Consider the following 24742-nt stretch of genomic DNA (forward strand, 5'->3'; position numbering starts at 1 on the left):
TGAGCCAAAGTGATTTTTTAAATCTTTTTTTACTTATTCATAGAGAGAGAGAGAGAGGCCGAGACACAGGCAGAGGGAGAAGCAGGCTCCACGCAGGGAGCCCGACGTGGGACTTGATCCAGGGTCCCCAGGGTCACACCCCTGGCACAAGTGGCGCTAAAACCCTGGGCCACCGAGGCTGCCCCCAAAATGACTTTTGATCGTTTACAAAAATCAAATCACCTTCAGCCTCCAAGGATGTGGTCAAAGTTCCCCCACTCATGGACATTTTTAATAAGTATCCCTATCAAACTCCTAACTGTTTCAGTTTAAGATGCCTGTTGAGGATATGGTCCGTATTTCATGCTGCTCTTTCTGCAAGAATCCATGGGAAAAGTGTTTCTTTGGCTTGGATATAAATAATAACTGGGGGGGGGGGGTGTCTTAGGCATTAGTTTCCTTTCACTTAATGGTGCCTGTGAACCTTGCTGTCACTTAGACTGCTGACTCATTCACGCTACCAAATGGCTTCAGGTGGAGGGTTGTCCAGGACCTCTGAGCCATAAACAGTGTTGTCATCCTTCACCGCCTCGTTTTACCAACACCCATACTTTATTAGCCTCCATCTCTGCTGAAGGCACATTATTTACTGCGGTTGATTTTATGTGCTGCCTTCTTCAGCACCCCAGTGCATGAGGCCAGCTGATAGCTTTGCCTTGACTTGGAAACCACATTAATACACCTGAATGGTAATGCTCCAGGGCTGTACTGAAACCTCTTCTTACTTCTCACAAACCTTAAAGGTTGATCTAGATGCCAAAAGATTTCCTGAACATTCTACCCTATTACACTATGTAGATGACTTGCTTTTCTGATCCCTTGCCCAAGCCTCTTTGTAGGTAGACAGCATTCATCTGTTAAAACTTTTAGCCTTAAAGGGACATAAAGCCTCCAAGGAAAAACTGGTTTATTCAAACTCAGGTTTGAAAAAACAAAACAAAAAAACAACTCAGGTTTGATACCTAGGGCACCTGATTTTGGAACAAGGACTACATTTAGATCCAAATAGGTTTCATGGCATCTTCAATTTCCCAAAACCCAAAACTAAGTACCAACTATGAGGTTTTTAAGGGGCTACCTAGCTACCGACTGTGGAAATTGTCCAAACTTCTCTCTTATGGCCTATCTTCTAGATGTTTTCCTAAAAAACAATAAACTTGACCATATTATTTAGGAAGATCAAGATGACTTTGCCTTTTTAAAGATTTATTTGAGGGACACCTGGGTGGCTTAGCGATTGAGCGTTTGACTTTGACTCAGGGTGTGATCCCAGGATCCAGTATCAAGTCCCACATTGGGTTCTCTGCATGGAGCCTGCTTCTCCCTCTGCCTGTGTCTCTGCCCCTCTCTCTCTCTCTCTGTGTCTCTCATGAATAAATAAATAAAATCTTTTTAAAATAAAGATTTATTTGACAGAGAATGAGAGCAAGAGACACATAAGCAGGGGGAGCAGCAGAGGGAGAGGGAGAAGCAGGCTCCCCACTGAGCAGGAAGCCTGACATGGGGCTCAATCCCAGGACTCTGGGATTATGACCTAAGCCAAAGGCAAATGCTTAAACAACTTAGCTACCCAGGTGCCAGATGACCTTGCCTTTGAAGCCTTAAGAGAAAGCTTCATAAATCCCTTGGCATCCCAATTATCAATTTCTCTTCTTTTTTGTATGTTAAAAAAAAGGGGGGGGGAATGGGGCTCCTGGGTGGCTCAGTGGTTGAGTGTCTGCCTTTGGTTCAGGTCATGATCCCAGGGTCCTGGAATCAAGTCCCACATCAGGCTCCCCAGAGGAGCCTGCTTCTCCCTTCGCCTAGGTCTCTGCCTCTGTGTGTCTCTCATGAATAAATAAACGAAATCTTTAAAAGAAAAAAATGGGAAGAATGCTCTTACGGTACTATCCAAAAACATGGGGACCACATTGACCCCAAGGGTATTATAGCCAATAGCTAGACCTTACAATATAAGGGTACCCTAAACTTGTCTCAGACCCTTCCTACCACAGTTCTTTTATCATGAGATTCCCTTCCCCTCACTCCATGTGGTAGAAGCTTAGGTAGGAAAAGCTTGCACTCCATGTGGTAGAAGCTTTTCTAAATTCTCACCATACTCTACACCTTTCATCTAGTCGCCTCACCTCCTATAAAATCTTGCTAACCACTTCTCAGATTCTTCCTCACTGTAATAACCTTAACTCCGCTATTCTTCCTTCCTCCACGGACAAAACCTCTTACTACTGCTCAATACTGACATATCACCTTCTGACCCCCCATGATGACTTACAGGAAAGTGCTTTGGATAATGCTGACTTTTCATGGTTTACTAAGGCTTCCTATTTAAAAGGTGAAAATGACAAATATTATGATAGCTATATAACAGCAACTCCTTTTTGAAGCTCTTGAGGTGGCACCGTTGCCTTTGGCTATCTTAGCATAGCAGGCTGAATTGTACACTCTCACGGAGGCCTGTGTTTAGCCAAGGGCCAACTGCAAATATCTATACTGACCTGAGATAGGTCTTTGGAGTAGCTCATGACTTTGGAATGCTATGGAAATTGAGGCTTCCTTAACTTCCAACAAAGGTAAAATTTTAAATGGTTCTTACCTTCAAAATGCCGTATTATTAGATGTCATACTAATATTATTAGATACCATATTTCTACTAGTCACTTTGGCTATTTTTCAGGTCCCTGGGCGTTCCAAACACCTTGCTGACATTCCCACCATGCACACTGCACTTAGAAGAACCAACAACCAAGTCTCTGTCATGGTCCATGGGGATGTTCCCCCAATGATAATCTAGAAAAATTGACTAGAGATGCTCAGCAATTGGCCCCAGAAAAGGGAAAACAAAATTGGAAATCTAATAACTGTTGGTTCAGTAAAAAGAGAACTTTGGCTTGGCCCAAATAGAAACTCAGTATTGGGGATCCCTGGGTAGCTCAGTGGTTTAGTGCCTGCCTTTGGTCCAGGGTGTGATCCTGGAGTCCTGGGATCGAGTCCCATATCGGGCTCCCTGCATGGAGCCTGCTTCTCCCTCTGCCTGTGTCTCTGCCTGTGTGTGTGTGTGTGTGTGTCTCATGAATAAATATATAAAATCTTAAAAAAAAAGAAACTCAGTCTTGCCAGAGGCCTTAATATTCCCATTACTGACTAATGTACATATATTGAATCATTGGTTCACTGTATTTATGAGCCCATACTGGTGGGGAAATAACAATAGAGTTGCAAAAACTGCCTATTTTGTTTGCTCCACTTTCCCAAAACATAACCTAGAGAAGTACAAAATACAACTGTCCCTGGACACTTTAAATTCCCCAATGGGCCGTTTGAGGTTTGGCAAATGGATTTCATTCAGCTTTTCCTACCTAAGGGATAAAAATGATGTTTTAGTCATGGGTTGTATGTTTTCTCATTGGACTGATACTTTTCCCTATAGGCAGTCTACTGCCTCTTCTATGGCTAAAATCCTGTTAGAAAATATTATCTCTACCTGGGGAATGCCCCCACCTTGAACTTCATAGTGACTGGGGAACTCACTTCATTGGTCAAAAGGTCTGTGCTATTTGGACAGTTCTGTGACACTTTGTGCTTACACCCTCAATCCTCACATCTAGTTAAATGCACTAACAGCATTGTTAAGACTCAGTTGGCAAAATTTGTAGAGACCCTTTAAATACCCTGGCCAAAGGCAATGCCATCAGTCCTTCTAAGTCTCAGGTACATACCTTCTGGAGCCCATAAACTCTCACCCTTTGAGATAATCACAGGGTGTCCAATGCACATGGCTCCTGTTTCCTTTGATCTACAACTGATAAAAGGAGGAATACTTCGATTCTGTAAAGGCCTAATTGCTTCTGTTGAAAATAACCATGCTCTTGTAGAACAGTCTTTCCATAGTACATTCCCAGGAGATGAAGACCTCAAGCATCACTCCTTACAACCCAGAGATTTTTGTCTCTTGGAAAAAACAATTCCAGAAAGAGTCTCTTCAGCCTCATTGGAAGAACCCCTATCAGGTACTGTTAACCAACCACAATGTCACTAAACTCCAGGGAATAACCCTGGGAATAATCCATGTGTCACACTAAAGAATCCACCAAACCCCAACTGGGCACATGAGCTAGTGACCTGAAAGTAAAGTTGAAGCAGATGGCAGGTAAAGAAGGCAGCTCCTAGAAGTTTGACCTAAGATGACCAGAACAAGCCTATAAACCTCCTTTCCCTTGTTCATTCTTTTTTCACCTTCTCTTTCATGGGAAGACAATGCTTTTGTCAGCATTTGCCAACCCCTTGTAAAAGGGGGAAACCTCTCCAAGTGTTATATTTGTCATCAGAAACCTCAGTCTGTCCTGACAGCAGTGACTCCTTAGTTTACCCTGTAAGGGATTTTGCTGAAATCCCAGACGCTGCTATATGCCTAAATTGTTCCACACATCCTTTTATAAAGTTAGAATACTAAATCCACATACCCTTGTTCCTTGCCTCAATTTAACCTAACCCTGCGGTAGGAGAACAATATGCGTCAAAAAAAAAAAAATATATATATATATGATACTGCAATCAGCATAAATCAGACTATTTATAGGCTTGCTATCAAACCCATGTATTAGGGTTGTCTTTCAACATGTGATAATAACAGGGTTTGAGTCTTGGCTGAATGCTGCTAAAGCCTCTATTACCAACAAAGGGTCTGTAAATGCTAATACTTCTGAGGAAGCCCTATGAGCACCACTTGGCTACTCCTTTATATGAGGAAGTTTTCGCAATGGCCCCTATACTTGTGCAGCTCACTGTCTTGACCACTGGAGGATGAAAGGGCAATGTGCTCTTCATCTATTTACTGTTCTGTCTTCTTTTCATAACAAATCATAAGCCTACCACTGTCCACTCCACTAAACCTCCATGGCCAACTTAAACAGTTAGGCATACAGGACTCTGGGTTTGCTGAGGGAGGGCCTTTCTCCCTTGAGCCAGAGTAAGTTTGAATGAACACATGATCAGGAATCTCTCCCTAATATTGGGAGAGTTAACCAACCATGGGCAAAGCAATAGCAGCCCAAAAACAATCACTTGGCTTGCTACCTAAGTAGTTTGGGATAATCGAATAGCCCTTGATTATTCATCTGTTGAACAAGGAGGTATTTGAATAGGCAATACCACCTGTCATACATGGATAAATTCTTCTGGGAAAGTAGACACCCAGCTGCATAAAATTAAGGAACAAGCACATTGGCTACAATAAATTTCATGTAATGATCCATGGTCCTTTAGCTTCTTTATATGGTTACCTTCAGGTTTAGGATCCTAATTTAGAGTCGTCACACAAACTGGACTTGTCATATTACTTTTAATTCTGTTTTGTATGATCATTTTGAAGTTTTGTACCTATAGCCTGTCAAGCCTTTGTAAAAGCAACATGCCCAGTGGGGTGATGCAGACTCAATACTCTAAGATGATCTCCAGTATTTTTTTTTTAAGATTTTTATTTTATTTATTCATGAGACACAGAGAGAGAGAGAGAGAGAGAGAGAGAGAGAGGCAGAGACACAGGCAGAGGGAGAAGCAGGCTCCCTGCAGGGAGCCCGACATGGGACTCGAATCCGGGTCTCCAGGATTACACCCCGGGCTGAACACGGCGCTAAACTACTGAGCCACTGGGGCTTCCTTAGTAGTTGTTTAACATCCTGATAAGATATAAACTTTAGATAGGAAATGCCTGAGAGTTCTTCCTCCTACCCTTCCTTGTTACTCAAATGTGACTTCAGTGTTTTCCAACTCTCTGACATGGGATGTGACAACCAAGAAAGGTCTTTCCTGGCACCAAGGGACAAAACAACTAAATGCAGAAAACCTGACTCCTGGTCAGTGGTGCTTTCAAGAAAATATCTTGAACAAAAGGGGGAAATGTGAAAATGAATAAAAGAAAGCTTTATTCAAAATGGAATCAGGCAGCCCTGAAGAGGGGAGCTCTCATGCATGTACCATGCATTGCAGTTTATTTTGTATATATATATCCTGACAGGAAGAAGGTCACTTTCCCTCCCCTGCAGGAGGAGTGAAGATTTTCCCTTTGCCCAGTAACAACCCAGCCAATGAGGAACTGCCACATCTCAACAATTGAGAAGTAGCCACAACCCTGAACTCTGGCTCTCCTCCAGTAAGCTTTCATTCAAAACCACCTCTCCCAACTTGCTCTGTTCCTCCATAAAAGCAAGCCCCTCTCATATAGTCTCTGGATCTTGACTATATTTTACTGGAGTTTGCATGTCCCAAATTGCAATTGCTCTGCTATTCCTGAATAAACTCATTTTGCTGGTAAAATAACTGGCTATTTTATTTTTAAGGTTGACCTACTGACATTTTTTCCTCCTTGGTCAAAAATTGGAAAATATTTCTGGGACGTCAAGGACATGGTCATACAAACCAAAAGAATAATTTGTCAGTTAGCTCCAAATACCTGCATATAACCGTTATACTCCCTCTTCCCCTCTCCCACCACTCCCCATACAAGGTTTAAATAATAAAGACACTTATTATCTTATATAACAAAATGTTTAGACATTTCTAGATTGACTGACAAAAAAAAAATCTTAGATAACAGAAAATCCCCAGGGTTAATTACTATCATCAAAGATCCAATTTCTTCCATCTTTCTGCCCTGCTGTTCTCACCATGCTAGCTTTATCCCCAGGCTGACTTCTCTGACAGGTCCAAAATCCAATTACGATTACAATTCTGATGAGAAAGACGGTGTCTCTTCTTTCAAGGATGAAGAAACTATTAGGAAAGCCTCTTCCTGTGCCCAGCTCTGAGACTAAACCGATCACTGGCAGGCAAGTTAGATTATGAGTTCCTCTTTGATCAAGGATAAAACATCTTCCCTGAGAAGTGGATACATATACAAAACCCAAGATTTTGTTCATAAAGGAAAGAGTGAATTCTGTTCTGCCAAGAAAAACTAATATTTATCTGGCATTTTACTGGTGCTAGACATTAGTATAGATACTGGAAAGACAAAGGTGTTGGAGATTTAGGTCCTCTTCCCCAGTTTTACTGAAGAAGACATACTGAAGACTTCATTACTCACCAATCAAGTATTATTTGCCATCTTGAGGTTTTTACTGAGAAACAAACTTATGGGACTCAGACCCGATCTCTGAGATGTTTCATCTGTAAGGTGGAAATAATGGTACTTTTCTTTTTAAAAAAAATATTTTATTTATTTACTCATGAGAGATAGAGAGAGAGAGAGAGAGGCAAAGACATAGGCAAGGGAGAAGCAGGCTCCCTGTGGGGAGCCCGATGTGGGACTCCATCCCAGGACCACAGGATCACCCCCTGAGCCAAAGGCAGACACTCAACTGCTGAGCCATCCAGGCATTCCAATAAAGGCACTTTTAATAAAGAGCTGTTAACAATGTCTGGGAGTGATCTCTCTATATCCCACAGACATTAAACACCTACTGTGTACCAGGTATACGCTAGACCCTGACTCAGAACCCTCTCTCATGAAATGGACCCAGGCATGTGATCTCATTTTAGGCTGCTGACTCATGATATTTTAAAAATGTTTTTTAATGAAATGTTTACATTAAAAAATATTTATTTGAGAGAGAGCAAGAGAAAGCATGAGCTGGGGCAGGGGTAGATTGAGAGGGAGAGGTAGATTCCCCGCTGAGCAGGGAACCCTATGTGGGGCTCATCCCAGGACTCCAAAATCATGACCTGAGCTGAAGGCAGATGCTTAACTGACTGAGCCACCCAGGCGTCCTTGTTTACAATTTTTTAATGATAAAATACATACTTCCAGCAGAAATGTTGGGAAAACTCTCCTAAAGAAATAGCCACACATGTTCATGAAGATAAATGTTCCTGAATGTTCTTTGCAGAATTGTTTCTAATAGAAGAAAGTTGAAAATAACTTCAATATGTCCCATGTAGGGAGTATGCATTTCCTCCTCCTAAATCATGGCACAATTATGGAACTGTTCAAAACCATGAGGTAGATATTTAAATAAGACTTTGGGTAAATAAGCTTACATGGAAAGAGCTTAGAGACATTTGTAGGTTAAAAAAAAAATCGAATTTTATTTATTTATTTTTAAAAGATTTTATTTATTTATTCATGAGAGACACAGGCAGAGGGAGAGGCAGGCTCCATGCCGGGAGCCCGATGCGGGACTTGATCCCAGAACTCAGAGATCACGCCCCGAGTATAAGGCAGACTCTCAACCACTGAGCCACCCAGGTGTCCCCCCAAAATCAAATTTTAAAATGAAGAATATATATGATCTTATGTAAAAAAAAAAAAAAAAAAAACTCTGTGTGTGAGAGAAAATGGCTGAAAGGATACACATCAAGTTGTTAATAATGATTATGATTACCTCTGAAGAGAGTAATGGGAGAGTTTGCCAGGACTAAGGAGAAACTTTTAATATTTCACAATTAGAATTTTTATATGTTAATGTGTATAAAGAAATTTTAGAAAATATAGAAAAAAACAGAACCACTCACATTTTCTCACTCATACTATATGTAGTCTTTATCTTATGCACGTTTCTTGAAAAAAATTGGATCATTTTGTATATACAACTTTATATTATTTTTAACCACTAAGCTTTACATTGTGAGCATTTCTGTCATTAGTGATAGTATTTTTAATATCATTAATTCCAAATGCTCAGATAAGATAGTGCCTCTGGAATAAACTCCCTTTCATATCGATACAAAGAAAATGAAGCCTTGCTGTTTTGTTGTTCTCCAGCCAAGGTAGTCAAAGCTGGTTCATTCCAAGGAAAACAGAAGCACAAATAACTGAAAAACAGGAAATTAAACAAATCTTTGCCACTTCATGGTCCCAAGTAATACCACACCTAGTTAAAGCTTGAGAGCGAGAGAGAGAAAAAAAGCTTTGTGCACTTGGTAACAGGAAATGGTTAATAGGCAGGGCCCCTTGAACTCTCTAACAGACACAAAATAACAAAAAGATTCAAAGGAAATCATACCACAGAACAGTTCAATATACTCTTGCTAAAATGACACAGTGGAGAAGAAAATGAAGTAGAGGCTTTTTAGAAGAAAACAGAAAAAAAGCTAGTACAGGAGAAATTGGAAGCCCAAAGCCACTGTTCACAGATCCTGTAACATCAACTCAATTCAGAAAACTCGGCGAGCATATTACCTTGGGGTAAGCAATGATACCCAGATATTTGGTCAAACATTTTTCTAGATGTTTCTGTGAAGGTAGTTTTTAGATGGGATGAACACTGAAATCAGTAGATATTGAGGAAAGCCAATGATATTCCATGATGCCAGCAATCCTGACCAATTCAGTGGAAGGCCTTAAGAGAAAAAAAGACTGACCTCCACCATGGACGGAGGAATAATGCCAGCAGACTGTCTTGAGACTTGATAAAGGAAGTTTTTCAACTTTTAAAAAATTTTTATTTTTAAGATTTTATTTATTTATTTGAGAGAGAGAGAGTGTGTGTGGGAAGCAAGGGAAGCTGCAGAGGGAGAGGGAGAAGTAGCAGGGAGCCCGATGGGGGGCTGGATCCCAGGACCCTGAGCAGAGGGCAGGTGCCTGACTGACTGAGCCACCCAGGAGCCCCAAGTTTTCAACTTTTAATGTTTGTGGGCCCTGCTCCTGGGCTCCTAGGGAAGCTATACTTTAATATTTACCAAGTCAAATTGATTCGGCAGGACCTCAAAGCATGTGCTCTATTTCTGCCCAGAGCCCACATTGTACATCTGCTTGACGAAAGAAAATCACCAAAAAGGTATTTTCTGAACACAAAAGACAAGAAAAAGTAAGAAATTTCCCTCCTTCCCAGAAGATTAGTCATACGATCCTGCATATATTAGAAACTTAAGGTCTGCAACATTCTGAAGTGCTGTGTCTAAGAATTTGTAACTTTTTGTTTTAAAGATTTTTTTTAAAGATTTATTTATTTATGATAGACATAGAGAGAGAGAGAGAGAGAGGCAGAGACACAGGAGGAGGGAGAAGCAGGCCCATGCAGGGAGCCTGACATGGGACTCAATCCCGGGACTCCAGGATCGCGCCCTGGACCAAAGGCAGACGCTAAACCGCTGAGCCACCCAGGGATCCCCTGTTTTAAAGATTTTATTTATTTTTATTCATGAGAGACAGAGAGAGAGGCAGAGACACAGGCAGAGGGAGAAGCAGGCTCCATGCAGGGAGCCCGATGTGGGACTCAGTCCCAAGACCCCGGGATCACACCTTGGGCTGAAGGTAGACACTCAACCGCTGAGACACCCAGGCTTCCCAGAATTTGTAACTTTCTATGTAAAAAAGTACATAACCCTATTCAATGTTCCCTTACAGGAGCCCTGTCTTTGTGAAGATTGTGTATCCCAGGCAGCTGTCCTAACTCAGGTTCAAATAAAACTCTCTTCCTTTTCTTTTTTAGAAATTCTAAAAAAGAAAGCCTCGGTGGCTCAGTGGTTGAGCATCTGCCTTTGGCTCAGGTCATGATCCCAGGATCCAGAATCGAGTCCCACATTGGGCTCCCCACAGGGAGCCTGCTTCTCCCTCTGCCTGTGTCTCTGCCTCTCTCTCTCTCTCTGTGTCTCTCTTGAATAAATAAGTAAAGTCTTTAAAACAAAAATTCTAAAAGGTTTATTCATTTTGCAACGACAGAGTTGAGCTACAGCATCTGCTCTTTCCTGGATCTCCATCCAGCCTGCTAGCCTACTTCACAGATTTGGACTTGCCAACCTCCACAATCAGGTGAGTTGGTTCCTTAAAATAAACCTCTTTCCCTCCATATGTATACTTTTTGGTTCTGGTTCTTTAGAGAATCCTTACTAATATAGCATGGCACTCTGCTAGCTGCTCCTTGCAGTTACAGAGGTAAGGCCAAAATCATGTGACACAGGAGACTTGGTAGGGTATAATGACATTAGGCCACTTGGACTGTGGCAAAATGTTCAAGATCTAAGATCGGCAGATATGAAAGAGACATTAACAGCTTAGAGTGTTCATAGAAGGCATCCAGAGAAAATTACACCTGGGCTGATTTTTGATGCATAATTAAAAAGATAAACTAAAATTGCCAGAAGCCCAGAAATAACCTAAAAAACACATGGGAGAAGAAAAAAAAAAGTAAAACCAAAAATGCAACTTTAAGTTGGCATTTTCTCAGCCCAAAGCAACTAGCTAAATATACATCAGTAGGAAGGTGAAAATGGCAACAATATTCACGGAAATATGTGGAAATATTGAGTGGAAATCGTGGAAATAATGAGTGAAAATATGACATACCATGGCCAGGAATTATTTATGTGGATTCCTTCTTTTAAAAAAAAAAATTTATTTCTCCATGAAAGACACAGAGGCACAGGCAGAGGGAGAAGCAGGCTCCCTGCAGGCAGCCCAGTGTGGGACTCAGTCCCAGGACCCCCAGGATCACGCCCTGAGCCAAAGGCAGACACCGCTGAGCCACCCAGGTGTCCCAATGTGGATTCTTTCTAAATGAACCCAGATCCCTATTGATATATTATTACATTCAGATTCAAACTACAGGTAGAAAAATGGATGCAGAGAAAAGTAACAAGCAATAATAAAAAGGCTGCCAAACTGGTAACTCAGAGAAAAGAGCAATGCAGAGCTGAGGTTTTTTTTCACGCAGTCCGGAGTTGTTTTGAGGAGTGGTTTTGAGGAGGTTCGAAATGATTCTCTATCGTCTTGCAGTGTTTCTATTAATTTGTTTTGAGCTTGTAATGGACATAAATGCCCCCCCCCCTTCTGTGGATGACTGAAGGAGAGAACATAATCTTAAGGCAAAGCAGGAGAGAGTTTGGTTGTGTTTAGGAAAGAATTTTTTTCTGACAAAACTAGAAAGGGCACCTGTCAAAGGAGCTTACAGTGTTTTATTGCTTGACCCTTTAAGAAAAGAAGAGACAAACACTGTTGGGGAAAGTTGAGGCTTCTGTGTCTGAGGGTAGGACCTGCCCTGGAATCCTGGCCAATCCTTGTTCTAGGATTTGGGGGAATTAAGGGTCACTACAGCCGTTGGCTGCCACTCCCTCACCCACACTGTCCACCAGAGCCATTAACAAATTTACAAAAGTCTCTCTTTTCAGTTTTCTATTTCACTTTCCTTGTCCCCTGAGAAACATGGTAAGAAGCCAAGCACCAGGCAGGAGGAGAACCCAGAAATGATCTTGGTGCTTTCATTTTTTAAAAAGATTTAATTAATTAATTTATTTATGAGAGATTCAGAGAGAGAGAGGCAGAGACACAGGCAGAGGGAGAAGCAGGCTCCCTGCAGGGAGCCTGATGGGGGTCTCAATGCCAGGACCCTGGGATCACACCTTGAGCCAAAGGCAGGAGCTCAACCATGGAGCCACCCAGGTGTCTCTGATCTTCGTGTTTTCAAAATGGGACAGTGTAGTACCACGAAAGCAAACTTCAGTAAATTAAAGGTTATGTGAATTAAAGATTTAACGGGAGCGTGTTATTTGCTGCTTAAACACACTAAGTTATTTATCGACCCCTAAAATGGAGTAAACACCCTCCTTCATCTTCCTCCTTTCTCCTTCTCCTCTTCTCCTTCCTTCCTCCCCCTTCTCCTCTTTCTTCTTCGTGGAATATTTTTCTGAAAAGTGAAGTAATAGTTGTCATTTGTTTCTTATGGACAATGTAATATAAACTGACGGGGAAAACCAAAAGGTCAAAGCAAAAGGTCATGGTCACCAGGCTTCAAAAAGGCTGACAGAGAGTAGTAGTTGAATTCTATTCATAAAATTAAAGAGAAATTGCATAGCTTGAATGGAAAGGGAAATTTATCTCTCAGCAGGGCTTCCCAGAAATGGCACCTGTTAAAGCACACCTTGCACAGACATTCAGCTGCTATTTGAACGCGAGAAGGAATTTGACTATTTGAAGCCTCTGCAGAGAGCAAGTACCCACCACGAAGGCAGCATTTGATGGAGTGAAGAGCTTTAACAGTGCTCTCAGAATAACTCCCTCCAGCTTCATACTGATTTATCGGGTCTACGGCGGGGGAGGTTGAGGGACTCTTTAGGGGCCTGACACCACTATGCCAAAACCAGCTGCCATTGTGAAGTCAGTGGTTTCACTCTTTTTATTTTATTTTATTTTTTTTTTTGGTTTCACTCTTTTTAGATTCCCCACCCCAAGCTTCACTGCAGGAATAGGTGCTTTCTGTTTTCTGGAGGCTGTAGTTTTACCCACTGAAAGCCAGCCGGTGGAAGTGGAGCATCAGAGCCCCATCGCAAACCCTGGGAGGGGAGCTGGGGATTCAGCTGGGCAGCTGAGCAGAGAGGCCGAGGTCATCTGGTAGGGAGCGTGCCAAAGAAGGGCTTAAAATCTACTGGTGGGGGCAGCCCGGGTGGCTCAGCGGTTTAGTGCCCCCTTCGGCCCAGAGCCTGATCCTGGAGACTCGGGATCGAGTCCCACATCAGGCTCCTACATGGAGCCTGCTTCTCCCTCTGCCTGTGTCTCTGCCTCTCTCTCTCTCTCTCTGTGTCTCATGAATAAATAAATAAAATCTTAAAAAAAAATCTACTGGTGACTGGATCTCCCAATCCAAGGTTAGGAACTAGTGACTTATAGCCATGAGCTACTGCTCTGGGGGAGGTGTAGGGTGGGGGGCATCTTCCCATTCTGCAGACTCCAATTCAGCTGATTGCTCTGCTCCTTTTTTCTGCTATTGCTTGCTTCTTTTGCTTACGGTCCCTCCACCTTGTTCTTATTTTTCCCATTCTACTCATCTTTGTATGCCCGGTCCTTGGCACAGTTCCAGGCTTACAGTACAAACTCAATAAATTTTAGGGGAATTGTCTTGACATGCCAAAGGAGTGGTGCATATATGAGAACAGAAAGAGCAGAGAGGGATTAGAAGACTTAAAGAGAGCTTCTTGAGGAACTGGCATTTGGTCTGGTCCTTTCAGGAAGGAAGATGTTTGGATGGACAGAGAGCAGGGAAAGGCATCTAGAAACAGTTGGAGGAACTGTTAAGGAACAGTCAGTTGTTTTCAGGCAGAGAGAATATAGCACCAAATGTAGGCAGAAGAGGGGCAGTGGGATAGTTTGGACAGGGGTTAACTCTGAATTTCCACTTCTCTTTTCACTTTAAGAATTCCAGTGATTTCTGTTTCAGAGAATCAGAAAGAGTGTGACAATATTCAAAGAGGAAGAGGTGACCACTCTTAACACTGATGACGTTTCCACCAGCTTTAGCATACTGTGGCACTGCTTGGGAACTTAAGGTGTCTCAAAGCCTAGATCTAGCCACCCCATGCTGGGTGCAGGTTATAAGCAAATTTGAATGAAGCAGTGAAAGGAGCCAGAGGAGAGCATCAGCCCCTGCACGGAGAGGCTGAAGATCACTGCAACTGTAAGGTAGAAGTTGTTACATCCTTCCTCCTCATTATTCAAAATAATGCAGCTGAGATGCACAGACCAAGACACAGATGCATGAAAATGCTCACCAAGCTTTTTTCCCTCGCAGAGAAGATGAAAATGTAATGGGCCCCTGTCATATAAAGTCTTGCCTGGCACACTTTATAGAGCTTGAATATTCCAAATCTAAGATTGACAGAGCAGCCACCCACTGAACCCTGCCACAAACCTGTCACTGGGTTGAAGCAAGATGCCTCTGCCTTCCCTGTTTCCTACTCTCTTTGCTCTTTCTGGCTGCCTTGGAAGAGACGGTGTGTTTGCCAATAGACAGGAAGTAGAAGAGGCCACGTTTGTTCAGTAAAAGCTGCTGCCACCCCTGCCACCCCACATTACAACACATCTGTTTCCAGTGCCACGTTTCTACCTCTACAGAAAGATGGACAAGATGGGAGGGATATGAGGGCCTACTTTTACAAATTTAGATGGAAAACCACGAGAGCATCCCTCTTGGCTTAACCTAGAGTACTCAGAAAGCAAAGCTGGAAACAAAAGTCTAGTTTATTGGGGATGCAGTCCAGTGGTGTAGAACACAGGAGGACTTAGGAAGAAAGAAACTCCAGGACAAGGGTGGTTTACCACACTGGCCTCTGCCACAGACAGCTGGTACTCAATCCCACTGGGACCTTCTGAAGACCCTCATGAAATGTTTCTCAGAACTCTCCACCTGGAAGCTGTCAGCTTCCAATCCCATCTGGTCAGGAGTACTCCATGGGCACTGACTACCACCATATTCCCAGGCTGCACACGTTTAAGTAGAGAACTTGCAAAGATATCTCATGCCAAAGCAAAAGAGGAGCCCTGGGGCCAGGAGCAGACCGTAAAAGGTACAGGCCCAGGCAAGGTGCTATCAGGTTCTATTTGTGCAAAACAGGTTCACTGGGCCAGCATGAGTCAGCTGTTTACCCACAGAATGCTCCAAAATTCTACACAGGGGTAGCAGGCTGATTGAAAATAAGAGTTCAGGGGTGGGGGGTGGGGGTTTAGGGGACTACCTAAAATCTTCCTCACCCTATCCCTCGGTTCTGTCATTGTGCTCACCTGAGGTGCCCTCAACTTCGTCTATGGCGCTCCTGTCCAACATGGCTGCTGGAAAGTCCAGTCTGTGAAGATAATAGAGGTGCAGTTAAGGGCCGTCTATTGAACTCAGCACTCTCCAAAAAGTGGCCACTACATACAAGGTAGACCGCCCACTCCTGCAGTGACATGACTGTTGAGTAGCAAGGTGGTTACTGGGTGCTAAAACAAAACTTGAGACCAACTTAGAAACAGCTGGTTCGGGATGCCTGGGTGGCTCAGTGGTTGAGTGACTTGCCTTTGGCTCGGGGTGTGATCCTCAAGTCCTGCACTGGGCTCTCTGCCTGGAGCCTGCTTCTCCTCCCTCTTCCTGTGTCTCTGCCTCTCTCTCCGTGTCTCTCATGAATAAATAAATAAATAAAATCTTTGGAAAAAAAGAAAAAAGAAACAGCTGGTTCACAGATTTCACAATCTAACCCAAAGCCAATGAGCCTGCCCCTCCCACTCTCCCACAGGCTGCTCTGCTCTTGAGACTTTTTATGAGAGATGGTGAGAGATGGTGAGGGAGGGGCTGTGTGCTTTGTCCTAGCCACACTCTCTGAGGTGGCTGACAAAAAGGGACAGCAGAACCAGCTTCCTCAAGTTATACATAACATCTACACATCCCCTGCTTTGACTTAAATACTGCTGGTAATGAACATCAGCTAGATCTTCCAGCGAGTAAAAGGAAGTTGGAAAGGGGATTGCCTCTGGTATATCACCCAAAGAAAAGCTGAGCAACTTGCCATTATTTTGGAGACAGCAAGAAAGGAACATCTCAGAACTGGGGCCTCATCCTTTGACGTTTTGTTTTGTTTTGTTCTAACACAAGAAAAAAAAAAAAAGAGGAGTTATCCTTCAGCAGGTAAGTACATTTACTGTTATCTTCATATGGGATAGCTTGATAGGGATAGTTACCAACAACCCGACTGCTTTTTAAATAAACATACTATCACTTCTATCTTCAAGATGCATACTTCCAGAAGATCCTGCCTGGGGTCTCATTCTTACGGGGGGCTGGGGCTTCCCAGCTTGGTTGGTGAATCATCAACAGAGTTATGGCTCAAAAAATTCTGGTGAAGAAGCAAATGCAAACTAATCCTGATTAAAATGGAGTGTGGCTAATAAAATAGTCAAGTGTGGCTGGAAAATGAGCTCTGGGGTGGTTCCCAAAGAGGGGTCCTGAATGGCTTCTGAGTAGCATTGGACTATGTCTGTGGTGGCAACCTCAGAAGATCACAGTGGAGCACGACATTCATTTTCAGTTCTAAATTTTGTAAATTTACTGAAAAAAAAAACAGCTTCCTCATGCGGTATACGTTATATAAATAAGTATTTTTTGTAATACATCTTTTCCCGTTTTACAAACAGATTTCTGTTGATTCAGATCCTCTGCCAGTTTAAGACGTATTCCTCGCATGGGGTCTTTAAGAATGGAGGTACTTCTTTTACGTTAATGTGTTGAGAAGGAAGTAGTTTTATAATTTTAGTCCTGCCTTGGACGAAATAGGATCTCACTGGTGCTATGTGTTTCTTGGTATGTTTTGAAGAGGTTCTGAATTTTGGCTAACTGCTCTTGAGGACTCTTAAAATCCTCTGTCCTCTTACCAAAGTCTTATTGTCCCCATTAAGCAGAACAATTCCATGGGAGACCTGCGGTTAGTTTTGGGAACATATACAAAACAGGATCACCTCCTCGGAGTTCCCCCAACCTTTGCTTTGCCCTTGAGATTGTGTGGTTTAGAGAATGCTCAGATTAAAAGCTTCTGACTCATTTCAGGCAGACAACCAGGGAGCTTTATAACCCACATGAGGCCAACCTTCTTTCCTGGGTGATTTTAATTTTTTTCCTTTTCAAGTTGTGAAAATAAATCCACAATCTTTTATATTCAGGAGTTTGGAGACCCAGGTATACCATCCATGGTGTTTTTGCAAACATCATAGGAGAACCCTCTGTGTGAGGCAATTGAATTGTCTTCTGCTCCTGCGTGGCGCTTACTGGGAGGTACCCAGGTTTCACTTGGTTTGAAATTGTTTTTGTTCTCTACCCTAAGCAGCAGAAGCCATGGATTACACAGCGAAGTGGAGAACACCACCACTCAAACACCCATATCTCAAGGTCTCTCAGCTCTTGGTGCTAGCTAGTCTCTTTTACTTCTGTTCAGGTAAGGAACTTTCAGGAACTTGACTCAGTTTGCTGCTTCAGGGTTTAGGAGGTGGGGTTTTCTGTGTTGTCCCTCTCTGCCACCCTCCAGGCTGGGCTTCAAGGGCTGGATCCAGGGGGCTGTTAAGAAGAGTGGGGCTCATCCTGCTGAAGAATGGTTCTGACTTTATTTTTAAAGTCAAAACAAAAGATCTTCTTTCTGCTGATCAGCATGCCACCTTGTTTCTCCCAAGTAAAGAGAAGGCTTTGGCTTCAGCACAGCTTGGCTTCAGAGCTCCTTGTCTTACGAGCTGTTCACTTGAAGTATGTCTGCACTGCAGGCATCAACCGGAATGTCTAAGTGTGAGGGACGGAGGAAGAGGGATGGGAGAGGAGTTTGGGTGCTGGATTACTGGCCTACAGTGGTGCTAGTAGTACATTTTCTGTCCTGGGCTGGAAAGCCTGCTATTTTACACGGCTGCTGAACCAAGAGAACCATGACTTAAGTTTTATAATTTATGCATCAGAAATTGTATATATTTTACACTTATATGACATTTGCAACAGTTCTAGTTTTCTTCTGGGAAGCTGGGGGAGCTAATGAATCTTCTGAGAGAGTCCAAAGAGTTTTAAAATATTTAGAAAGAAATTTATACAGGCTTCCTAGAAATATGTGTGTATGGGGGCGGGGGGGGGAAAGTACCGATGAAAAAGAGAAAGAAAATATAAAATTAAAACTAGGGTTTTAGCAATTATACCAGGGAAATTAGTCAGGGCAAGCAGAAGGAGATGATCTTTGAGCTAAAGAAAAATATTTAGGAAAGCACTTTGTCCTACAGCTACATTCAGATTTTATTATTTCTGTACTGAATCGACAAACAAATCCATGAGCAACTTATGTTTGAACACCTACTATGTACTCAAAAACTGAACCTGGGATTCCGGCCCTCTAGGAGATTTGAGTGTGTTAGTTGAAGAAGGCAAAACTAACCTACAAGCAAGTGAAGAGCAGTGCAGTGTCTGGTCCTGACTGTGAGGGGCCAAGACCTGGACAGATGGGGCCAGGACGGGCTAAGGCAGCTGGCAGGCTTTATGGTGGAGGATGGGTGATGGTAGGAGAATTCTGGGTGGGGCAACAGCACAGAGGCACAAAGGTAAGGATGAGTCTGGCACAAGGGTTCTTTCTTTTGTTTACTCATATTAATTCAACAAATATTGAGCATTTCCTATGTGGAGGATACTTTTCTTGGTCCTGGGGACAAGTTGTGAGCAAGACTGACATGGCTTTTGCCTTCATGGAATTTACGGTCATTAGGAAGAACATGAAAATTAATCAAAGAAACACTCAAATGAATGTACGAAGGATGTACAGTGTCTTTCTCTGCCAGAGAAGAGGGTGGTTAGAGTGAGTTGGGTGAAGGCGGAAGAGCCACATACGAAAGAAACAGAGGAGAGGGGAAGTGAAGACAGTGGACATGGTGGGGTAAGTGGAGGCAGGGACCAGACTCCACAGTGCTTAAAGGCCATGGTCAGGAATCTGAATGTTGTCTGGAGGGCACTGGGAAGCCGCGGAAGGGTTTTAAGGACTGACATGGTCTATACCAATGCTGCTTACACGTCAGGTATACATACCAATCACCTGGTAGGTTGAAAGCAGTTTCCAGCACAGGGCAATGAGGAGAGGAGACTCAGTATGATACTATAATGGTGGATACGTGTCATTTTACGTTGGTGAAAACCCATTAGATGTATAGTGTCAAGAATGATCCCTAAAGTAAACTGCAGACTTTGAGTGGTAATGATGTGTTAATGAAGGTTCATTGATTGTCCCAAATGTACCCTCTGGCAGAAGATGTCTAGGGAAGGGGCGGCTGTGTGCACCAAGGGGATGGAGTATATGGGAGCTCTCTTTACTTTCCATTCATTTTGCTGTGAACCTAAAATGCTCTGAAATAAAGTAGGCATAATTTTTTGAAAAATACGTTTCTGCTAGGGTGGGGCAGGGAGGGGCCTAAGATTCTGCATCTCTAACAAGCCCTCAGGTGATGCCAATGCTGTTGGGCCACAGACCTTCGGTTTGAGTAGTAAAGCTCTGAAATGATGTTTGAAAAAAGAAGTGTTGCTAAAGCATAAGGAATGGCCTGTGGGGCTGCCAGAGGGATTGTGTAAAACCTGTCAGGAGGCTATCTTAGAGAGCTTTGACGAAGTGACTGGAGTCAGAGGGAGATGTGGAGACTGGAGAGTGTATGTGTGGTGTAGTCTCAGGGAGGGTTTGGCAGACTGGGTGCAGCTGGGAGCTGCATATGGCCTGTGGGAGGCAAGGCTGGGTGAGATCATGGAGGCCTTTGCTTCAGGGACAGGGATTTACCACACACCCTCCTCTCCTGGTCTGGGCCAGGAAGCTGCACTCCGCCTATCCCCACCCATTGCTGCCCAGGACAGGTGACCACTTTGTCCTGAAAAGGGAGGGGATGCCTGAACTCCTCTCCACTTCTGGTTTGGTCTGTGGAGGTAAAGACACTGGACTCACGTACTCCAGAAACTGGTAGTTATACAGCATAGGGTCTAACAGGTCGCTCTCAGGGGGGCCGACATGGGCAGCTTTCTCTCAGAAGTGGGGCATTTTCAGGGAAGCACAAGTCTAAGGGAAGGGGAGAGGCCTTTGGTGGTTGTGGGCCAGGGACACAGGAAAGGTGTTGCCTGCATGTCTATGGCATGAGGGAGACTGAGCCAGAGGGAAAAGAATGCCCCCAGAGTGTCACAGAGACTCTTCCTGTTGTCCTGTACTATCTGAAGGCTGCTAGCCAAGGGGTCCTATGAGCCACGGTTCTTGCTGTGTCCCTGAGCTTTTTGGAGACTTAAATACCATTTGGGGACATAAAGGATCAGATTTATACAGTGTGTATAGGCTAGGTCTCAAGAGGAGAGAAGTCAGAAGTGGTGCAAAAATCAGGTGACGGGTCTCAAATCTGTCAGCTGCTGGAGAGCAGATACCTATTCTCCTTGTTCTCCCAGCACCAAGCCCAAGGCTCACACAAACCCCATGGGTGCTGGTTAATCTCATGCAGAGCACTTAGAAGTGTCCCAAAGGGTCCCTCCCATTGGAGGGATATACACAGCCCATTAACAGTAGATCTCTAGATGATGGGATTGATTATAGATATCTTTTATGCTTTCCTGTATTTGCTATTCTATGAATTTAACATGTGTTTCCCATAGAGTCAGAGAACACCGTTATTTCAAAAGCACACTTAAGCCCCAGTGAGATAACACACATCACAGCACATGGGGATATGAGCTGCTCTGCCCAGCTCTGGGCGCTTGGCTCAGTCCAGTCGTCAGCCGATTACCAGATTGATTCCGCCCTATCCTGGGTGCCATTCAACAAATCATGTGCTGTGAATGAGAGGAATGGCCCCATTTAAAAATCTGTATGGTGTTTTATAGTTAGCAAAGCACTTTTACATCTGGGTTTCATACAGTCCCCATGATAATTCCATGAAATCTTAGAGGAGAATGTATCATGCCCATTTTGCAGAAATTCCCAAGGAACCAACTCAATCAAGGTTATGATTCTAATGTGTAGCAGATGGAGCCAGATCTCATCTCCTAATGCCTAACCATGCATCCAGCAAATATTAATTGAGCACCTACTATGGGCCAGTCCTTATTCTAGATTCTGCAGGTAGAGCAATGAACTAAACAGATAAAGCCCCCACTCTCATAGCCTCAAAAGTAACTAGTGCTAGAGATGAGCTTGAAGAGAAATAAATCAGGACAAGGGACTAATGAGCAGCAGAATGGATAAGGTCTGGGAGGGGGTGCTGGTTAGGGAGAGTACCAGACAAAGGGGATCCCAGAGCAGAAATCTGAGGAAAGCAAGGAACTGGGCTGTGTGAATGCCTGGCGAGGGCACTGGTACCTGTCATGTGCCCAGGACAGCAGAGGCGTGTTATGTGGGCGGAATTCTCACACCCACTTTGCTAGGTGTCCCCATCTGCAAAATGGTGAAGCAAGGTCAAAATTCAGCTGGGTTTAGGCAGTAATACTCAGATTTCAGGGACCTGACTCTCCCCTTCAGAGCCACTGAAGCAGACCAAACCCTTCAGACAGCTTTCAGTTATCTGTAAATGCAGCAAGCCTGAGTATGGAAGCCGGGTCCTGGTGGAATTTCCAAACTGCTCAGAAGATTTTTTTAGTTCCTCTTTTCAGTCTGGTTCTTCTTCACCATGAGTGTGTGGTGAGCCGATTTCATATAGGAACATTAAGGATCCCATTGATTTTTACTGACCTTTAGAGGAACACCCACACTTCTCCTCAGATGGCTGGACAAAAACTCCTTAAGAGTCATCATTGAAAGTAGCTCATTTTCAGTTAAGATTCCTCTTTTGCTAATGTCAAAATCAGTTAGAAATTCTGGATTCTTTTTGGGTAGGAACCAACAGATCATAGGGAAATATCCTATTTAGAATCCCAGATAAATGAGCTGATTTCTGAAGTCGTATCTGCTTGGCCCATAGCAAGACCAGGGTCCTGTGTATCTGACATAACCCCTGAGGGCAATGAAAGGACCAGAGGGTAGAAGTTGGGAGCAAGAGTTGGGAAAGAGAAGAAAGGAAAGTCTTACAGAAGACTTGTATATACTCAGGATTTTTCCATTTATATCATTTAACTGAATTTAATTTTACAATGATCCTGGGAGGTACATATCATACCCTGAGGAATCAGATTAATTAGCAAATGGCTGAGCCAAGTCAATAGGAATCCATAGTTTATGCTCCTTATACCTATCAGCTTGCTTCTGCTGTATCTTTTTAAAGAGAGTTAGGGTTATTTAGCTATTATATGCTCCCCTTGAGTATATCTTTTCATGGCTACCCTTTTTTCAGATATGCTGCTTAAAGCTGGGGTTGGCAACATTTGGCACAAGTGCTGAAAGGGGTGCCTTAGATCATTCTGAGTTACTTTATATTGTTGTGAAGATACTGCCAGCACAAAACTCATTTCTTAAGTGAAGGCCTGAAGAATGGCTGTTGAGATAGAAAGGGGCTAGTGCTCCATGATCCTACCATAACGAGAGAGAGGAACTGGAGACTTGATCTCTAGATAGGGGACCCCTCCCAACCCCAGCCAGGGGATGCTGTGTGGCTCTGGGGGATGTGGGGCATGATGACACGATACTGTCCGGTGGGGGAGGCAGTGGCTACTTGTGAAAGATCTTGGGCTTGAGGGACTCTGCTTGTAGATCAAGCCCAGGATAGGAAGAATGACCAAAAAAATCAGAAGACAGAGTCTGACAGTGGGGAGTTTGGTGCTACCGACAAAGGCTTAGGAGCTAACAAAAAGATGGAGTTTGGATGCTGAAATGTTGGTTTTCTGAAATACACTGATAGGAAAATTGGCAGAATATTTTAAATGGGGGCCAACTGTTACATGGATTACAGATAGTTGAAAGAGATAAAGATGAGATATAGATAATTTAGGGTCACAGAAGAGGATAGAAATAGTCTAGAGGTGTAAACTATACCTTGTCTGGTGGGGATGAGGGGAGAATTCAGCCTGAAGTTATGAGGTCAATCCAGGTCTGGGAAGAAAAGGACTCTGTTTCTCAAGGCAGAGCTCAACATTGGGGTTTGGCTGGGGTGTGGGTGGTGTTGGCCTGCTGTTCTGGAACTTGGGCCTAAAAAATTGGGGAAACCAGTTAACTAGGAAAGTGGCCTGAAAGGTCTGCACCAGAAATTGTAAAGCTGGGGCAGCTTCCTAAGAACCTTCCAGAAGAACACCAAAATGAATGAACTTGGACATCCCTTCAAGATCTCACATTCTAGTGACTTCCATATCCCCCATCACGGCTGAGTACATTGTCTACCCATAGTTGGCATTCATGTGCTAGGTCTCTTAAAGTCCTTCTTCTGGGACTAGTGGACCTTCTCCCCCACTGTCCATAGACATATGAATAGAAAAGAAGATGTGATATATATATATATATATATATATATATATATATATATAATCATTTGCTTATTATTCCTTAAAAAGGAAGGAAAAGGATTCTGGCACATTCTAAACCATGAATGAACCTTGAGGACACTATGGTAAATGAAATAAGCCAGTCATAAAAAGAAAGTGCTCCATGATTCCAGTTATATGCAGTATCTAAAGTAGTCAAATTCATAGAAACAGAACATTGAGTGGTGGTTACCAAGGGGTTGGGGGGATAAAGAAAGGAGAGCTGTTTAATGCATACAGAGTTGCAGATTTGTAAGATGAAAAGATCTGGAGATCTGTTTCTTAACAACGGGAATATACTTAACACCACTGAACTGTACACTTAAAAAATGGTTAAGATGGTGTATTTTACAATTTTTTAACCACAATAAAAAAAAGCACTGGGGACTAAAATTATCAAAATCAAACTGAACTCTCTGATCATGCATAGCCACTAGATACAACACCCTGAGTTCTGTTATTGCCAACTCTGAATTCCTGCTTGTGCAGGACTCCATATTTAATAGACATAAAATCCTTTCTGTTTGCCTCTCCTTAGGCATCATCCAGGTGAACAAGACAGTGAAAGAAGTAGCAGTACTGTCCTGTGATTACAACATTTCCACTACAGAACTGATGAAAGTTCGAATCTATTGGCAAAAGGATGATGAAGTGGTGCTGGCTGTCACATCTGGACAAACGAAAGTGTGGTCCAAGTATGAGAATCGCACCTTTGCTGACTTCACCAATAACCTCTCCATCGTGATTATGGCTCTGCGCCTGTCAGACAATGGCAAATACACCTGTATCGTTCAAAAGACTGAAAAAAGGTCTTACAAAGTGAAACACATGACTTCGGTGATGTTATTGGTCAGAGGTCAGTGGGATTTTTCTGATTTACTATAAACTGGCAGATTCTTGATGCCCTTAAAGATATATTCCTATTGATTAGGTTGAAAATCTTACCAAAGAGGGAGGTATCTTCGTTTAGGGTTAAATAAATCTGTAGTTTTACAATAAGCCCTAACTGATTCTCAAGACATCCTGGAAGTATCTATTAGTGTGCATTTCTTGCA

At 43.1% G+C, this 24742-nt stretch overlaps 1 protein-coding gene and 1 long non-coding RNA gene across 8 annotated transcripts in view; one reads left to right on the plus strand and one right to left on the minus strand.

Moving 5' to 3' along the window:
- Positions 1-6612: 6612 nt before the first annotated feature.
- Positions 6613-23606, minus strand: LOC144305166 (uncharacterized). Its single transcript, XR_013372202.1, has 3 exons — positions 23206-23606; positions 15521-16357; positions 6613-8844 (listed from the first exon to the last, which is right to left on the minus strand). It is a non-coding gene; the product is annotated as an uncharacterized LOC144305166 (long non-coding RNA).
- Positions 9015-24742, plus strand: part of CD80 (CD80 molecule) — a 31215-nt gene continuing 15487 nt past the window's right edge. Inside the window, exons 1-4 of one of the 7 annotated variants that reach the window (XR_013372198.1) lie at positions 9015-9217; positions 10694-10783; positions 17590-17700; positions 24226-24543. Coding sequence is in view for 2 of the 7 variants with exons in the window: in XM_077883800.1 (XP_077739926.1) it covers positions 17601-17700; positions 24226-24543 (418 nt within the window). In the remaining 5 variants the exon portion in view is untranslated. Of the gene's footprint in view, positions 9218-10693; positions 10784-15484; positions 16401-17589; positions 17701-24225; positions 24544-24742 lie in introns of those variants that run through there. The other 6 variants (XR_013372197.1, XR_013372199.1, XR_013372196.1 and 3 more) reach the window with 6 other exon arrangements.

Source organism: Canis aureus, chromosome 35, assembly GCF_053574225.1.
Source record: "Canis aureus isolate CA01 chromosome 35, VMU_Caureus_v.1.0, whole genome shotgun sequence".
NCBI lineage: Eukaryota > Metazoa > Chordata > Mammalia > Carnivora > Canidae > Canis > Canis aureus.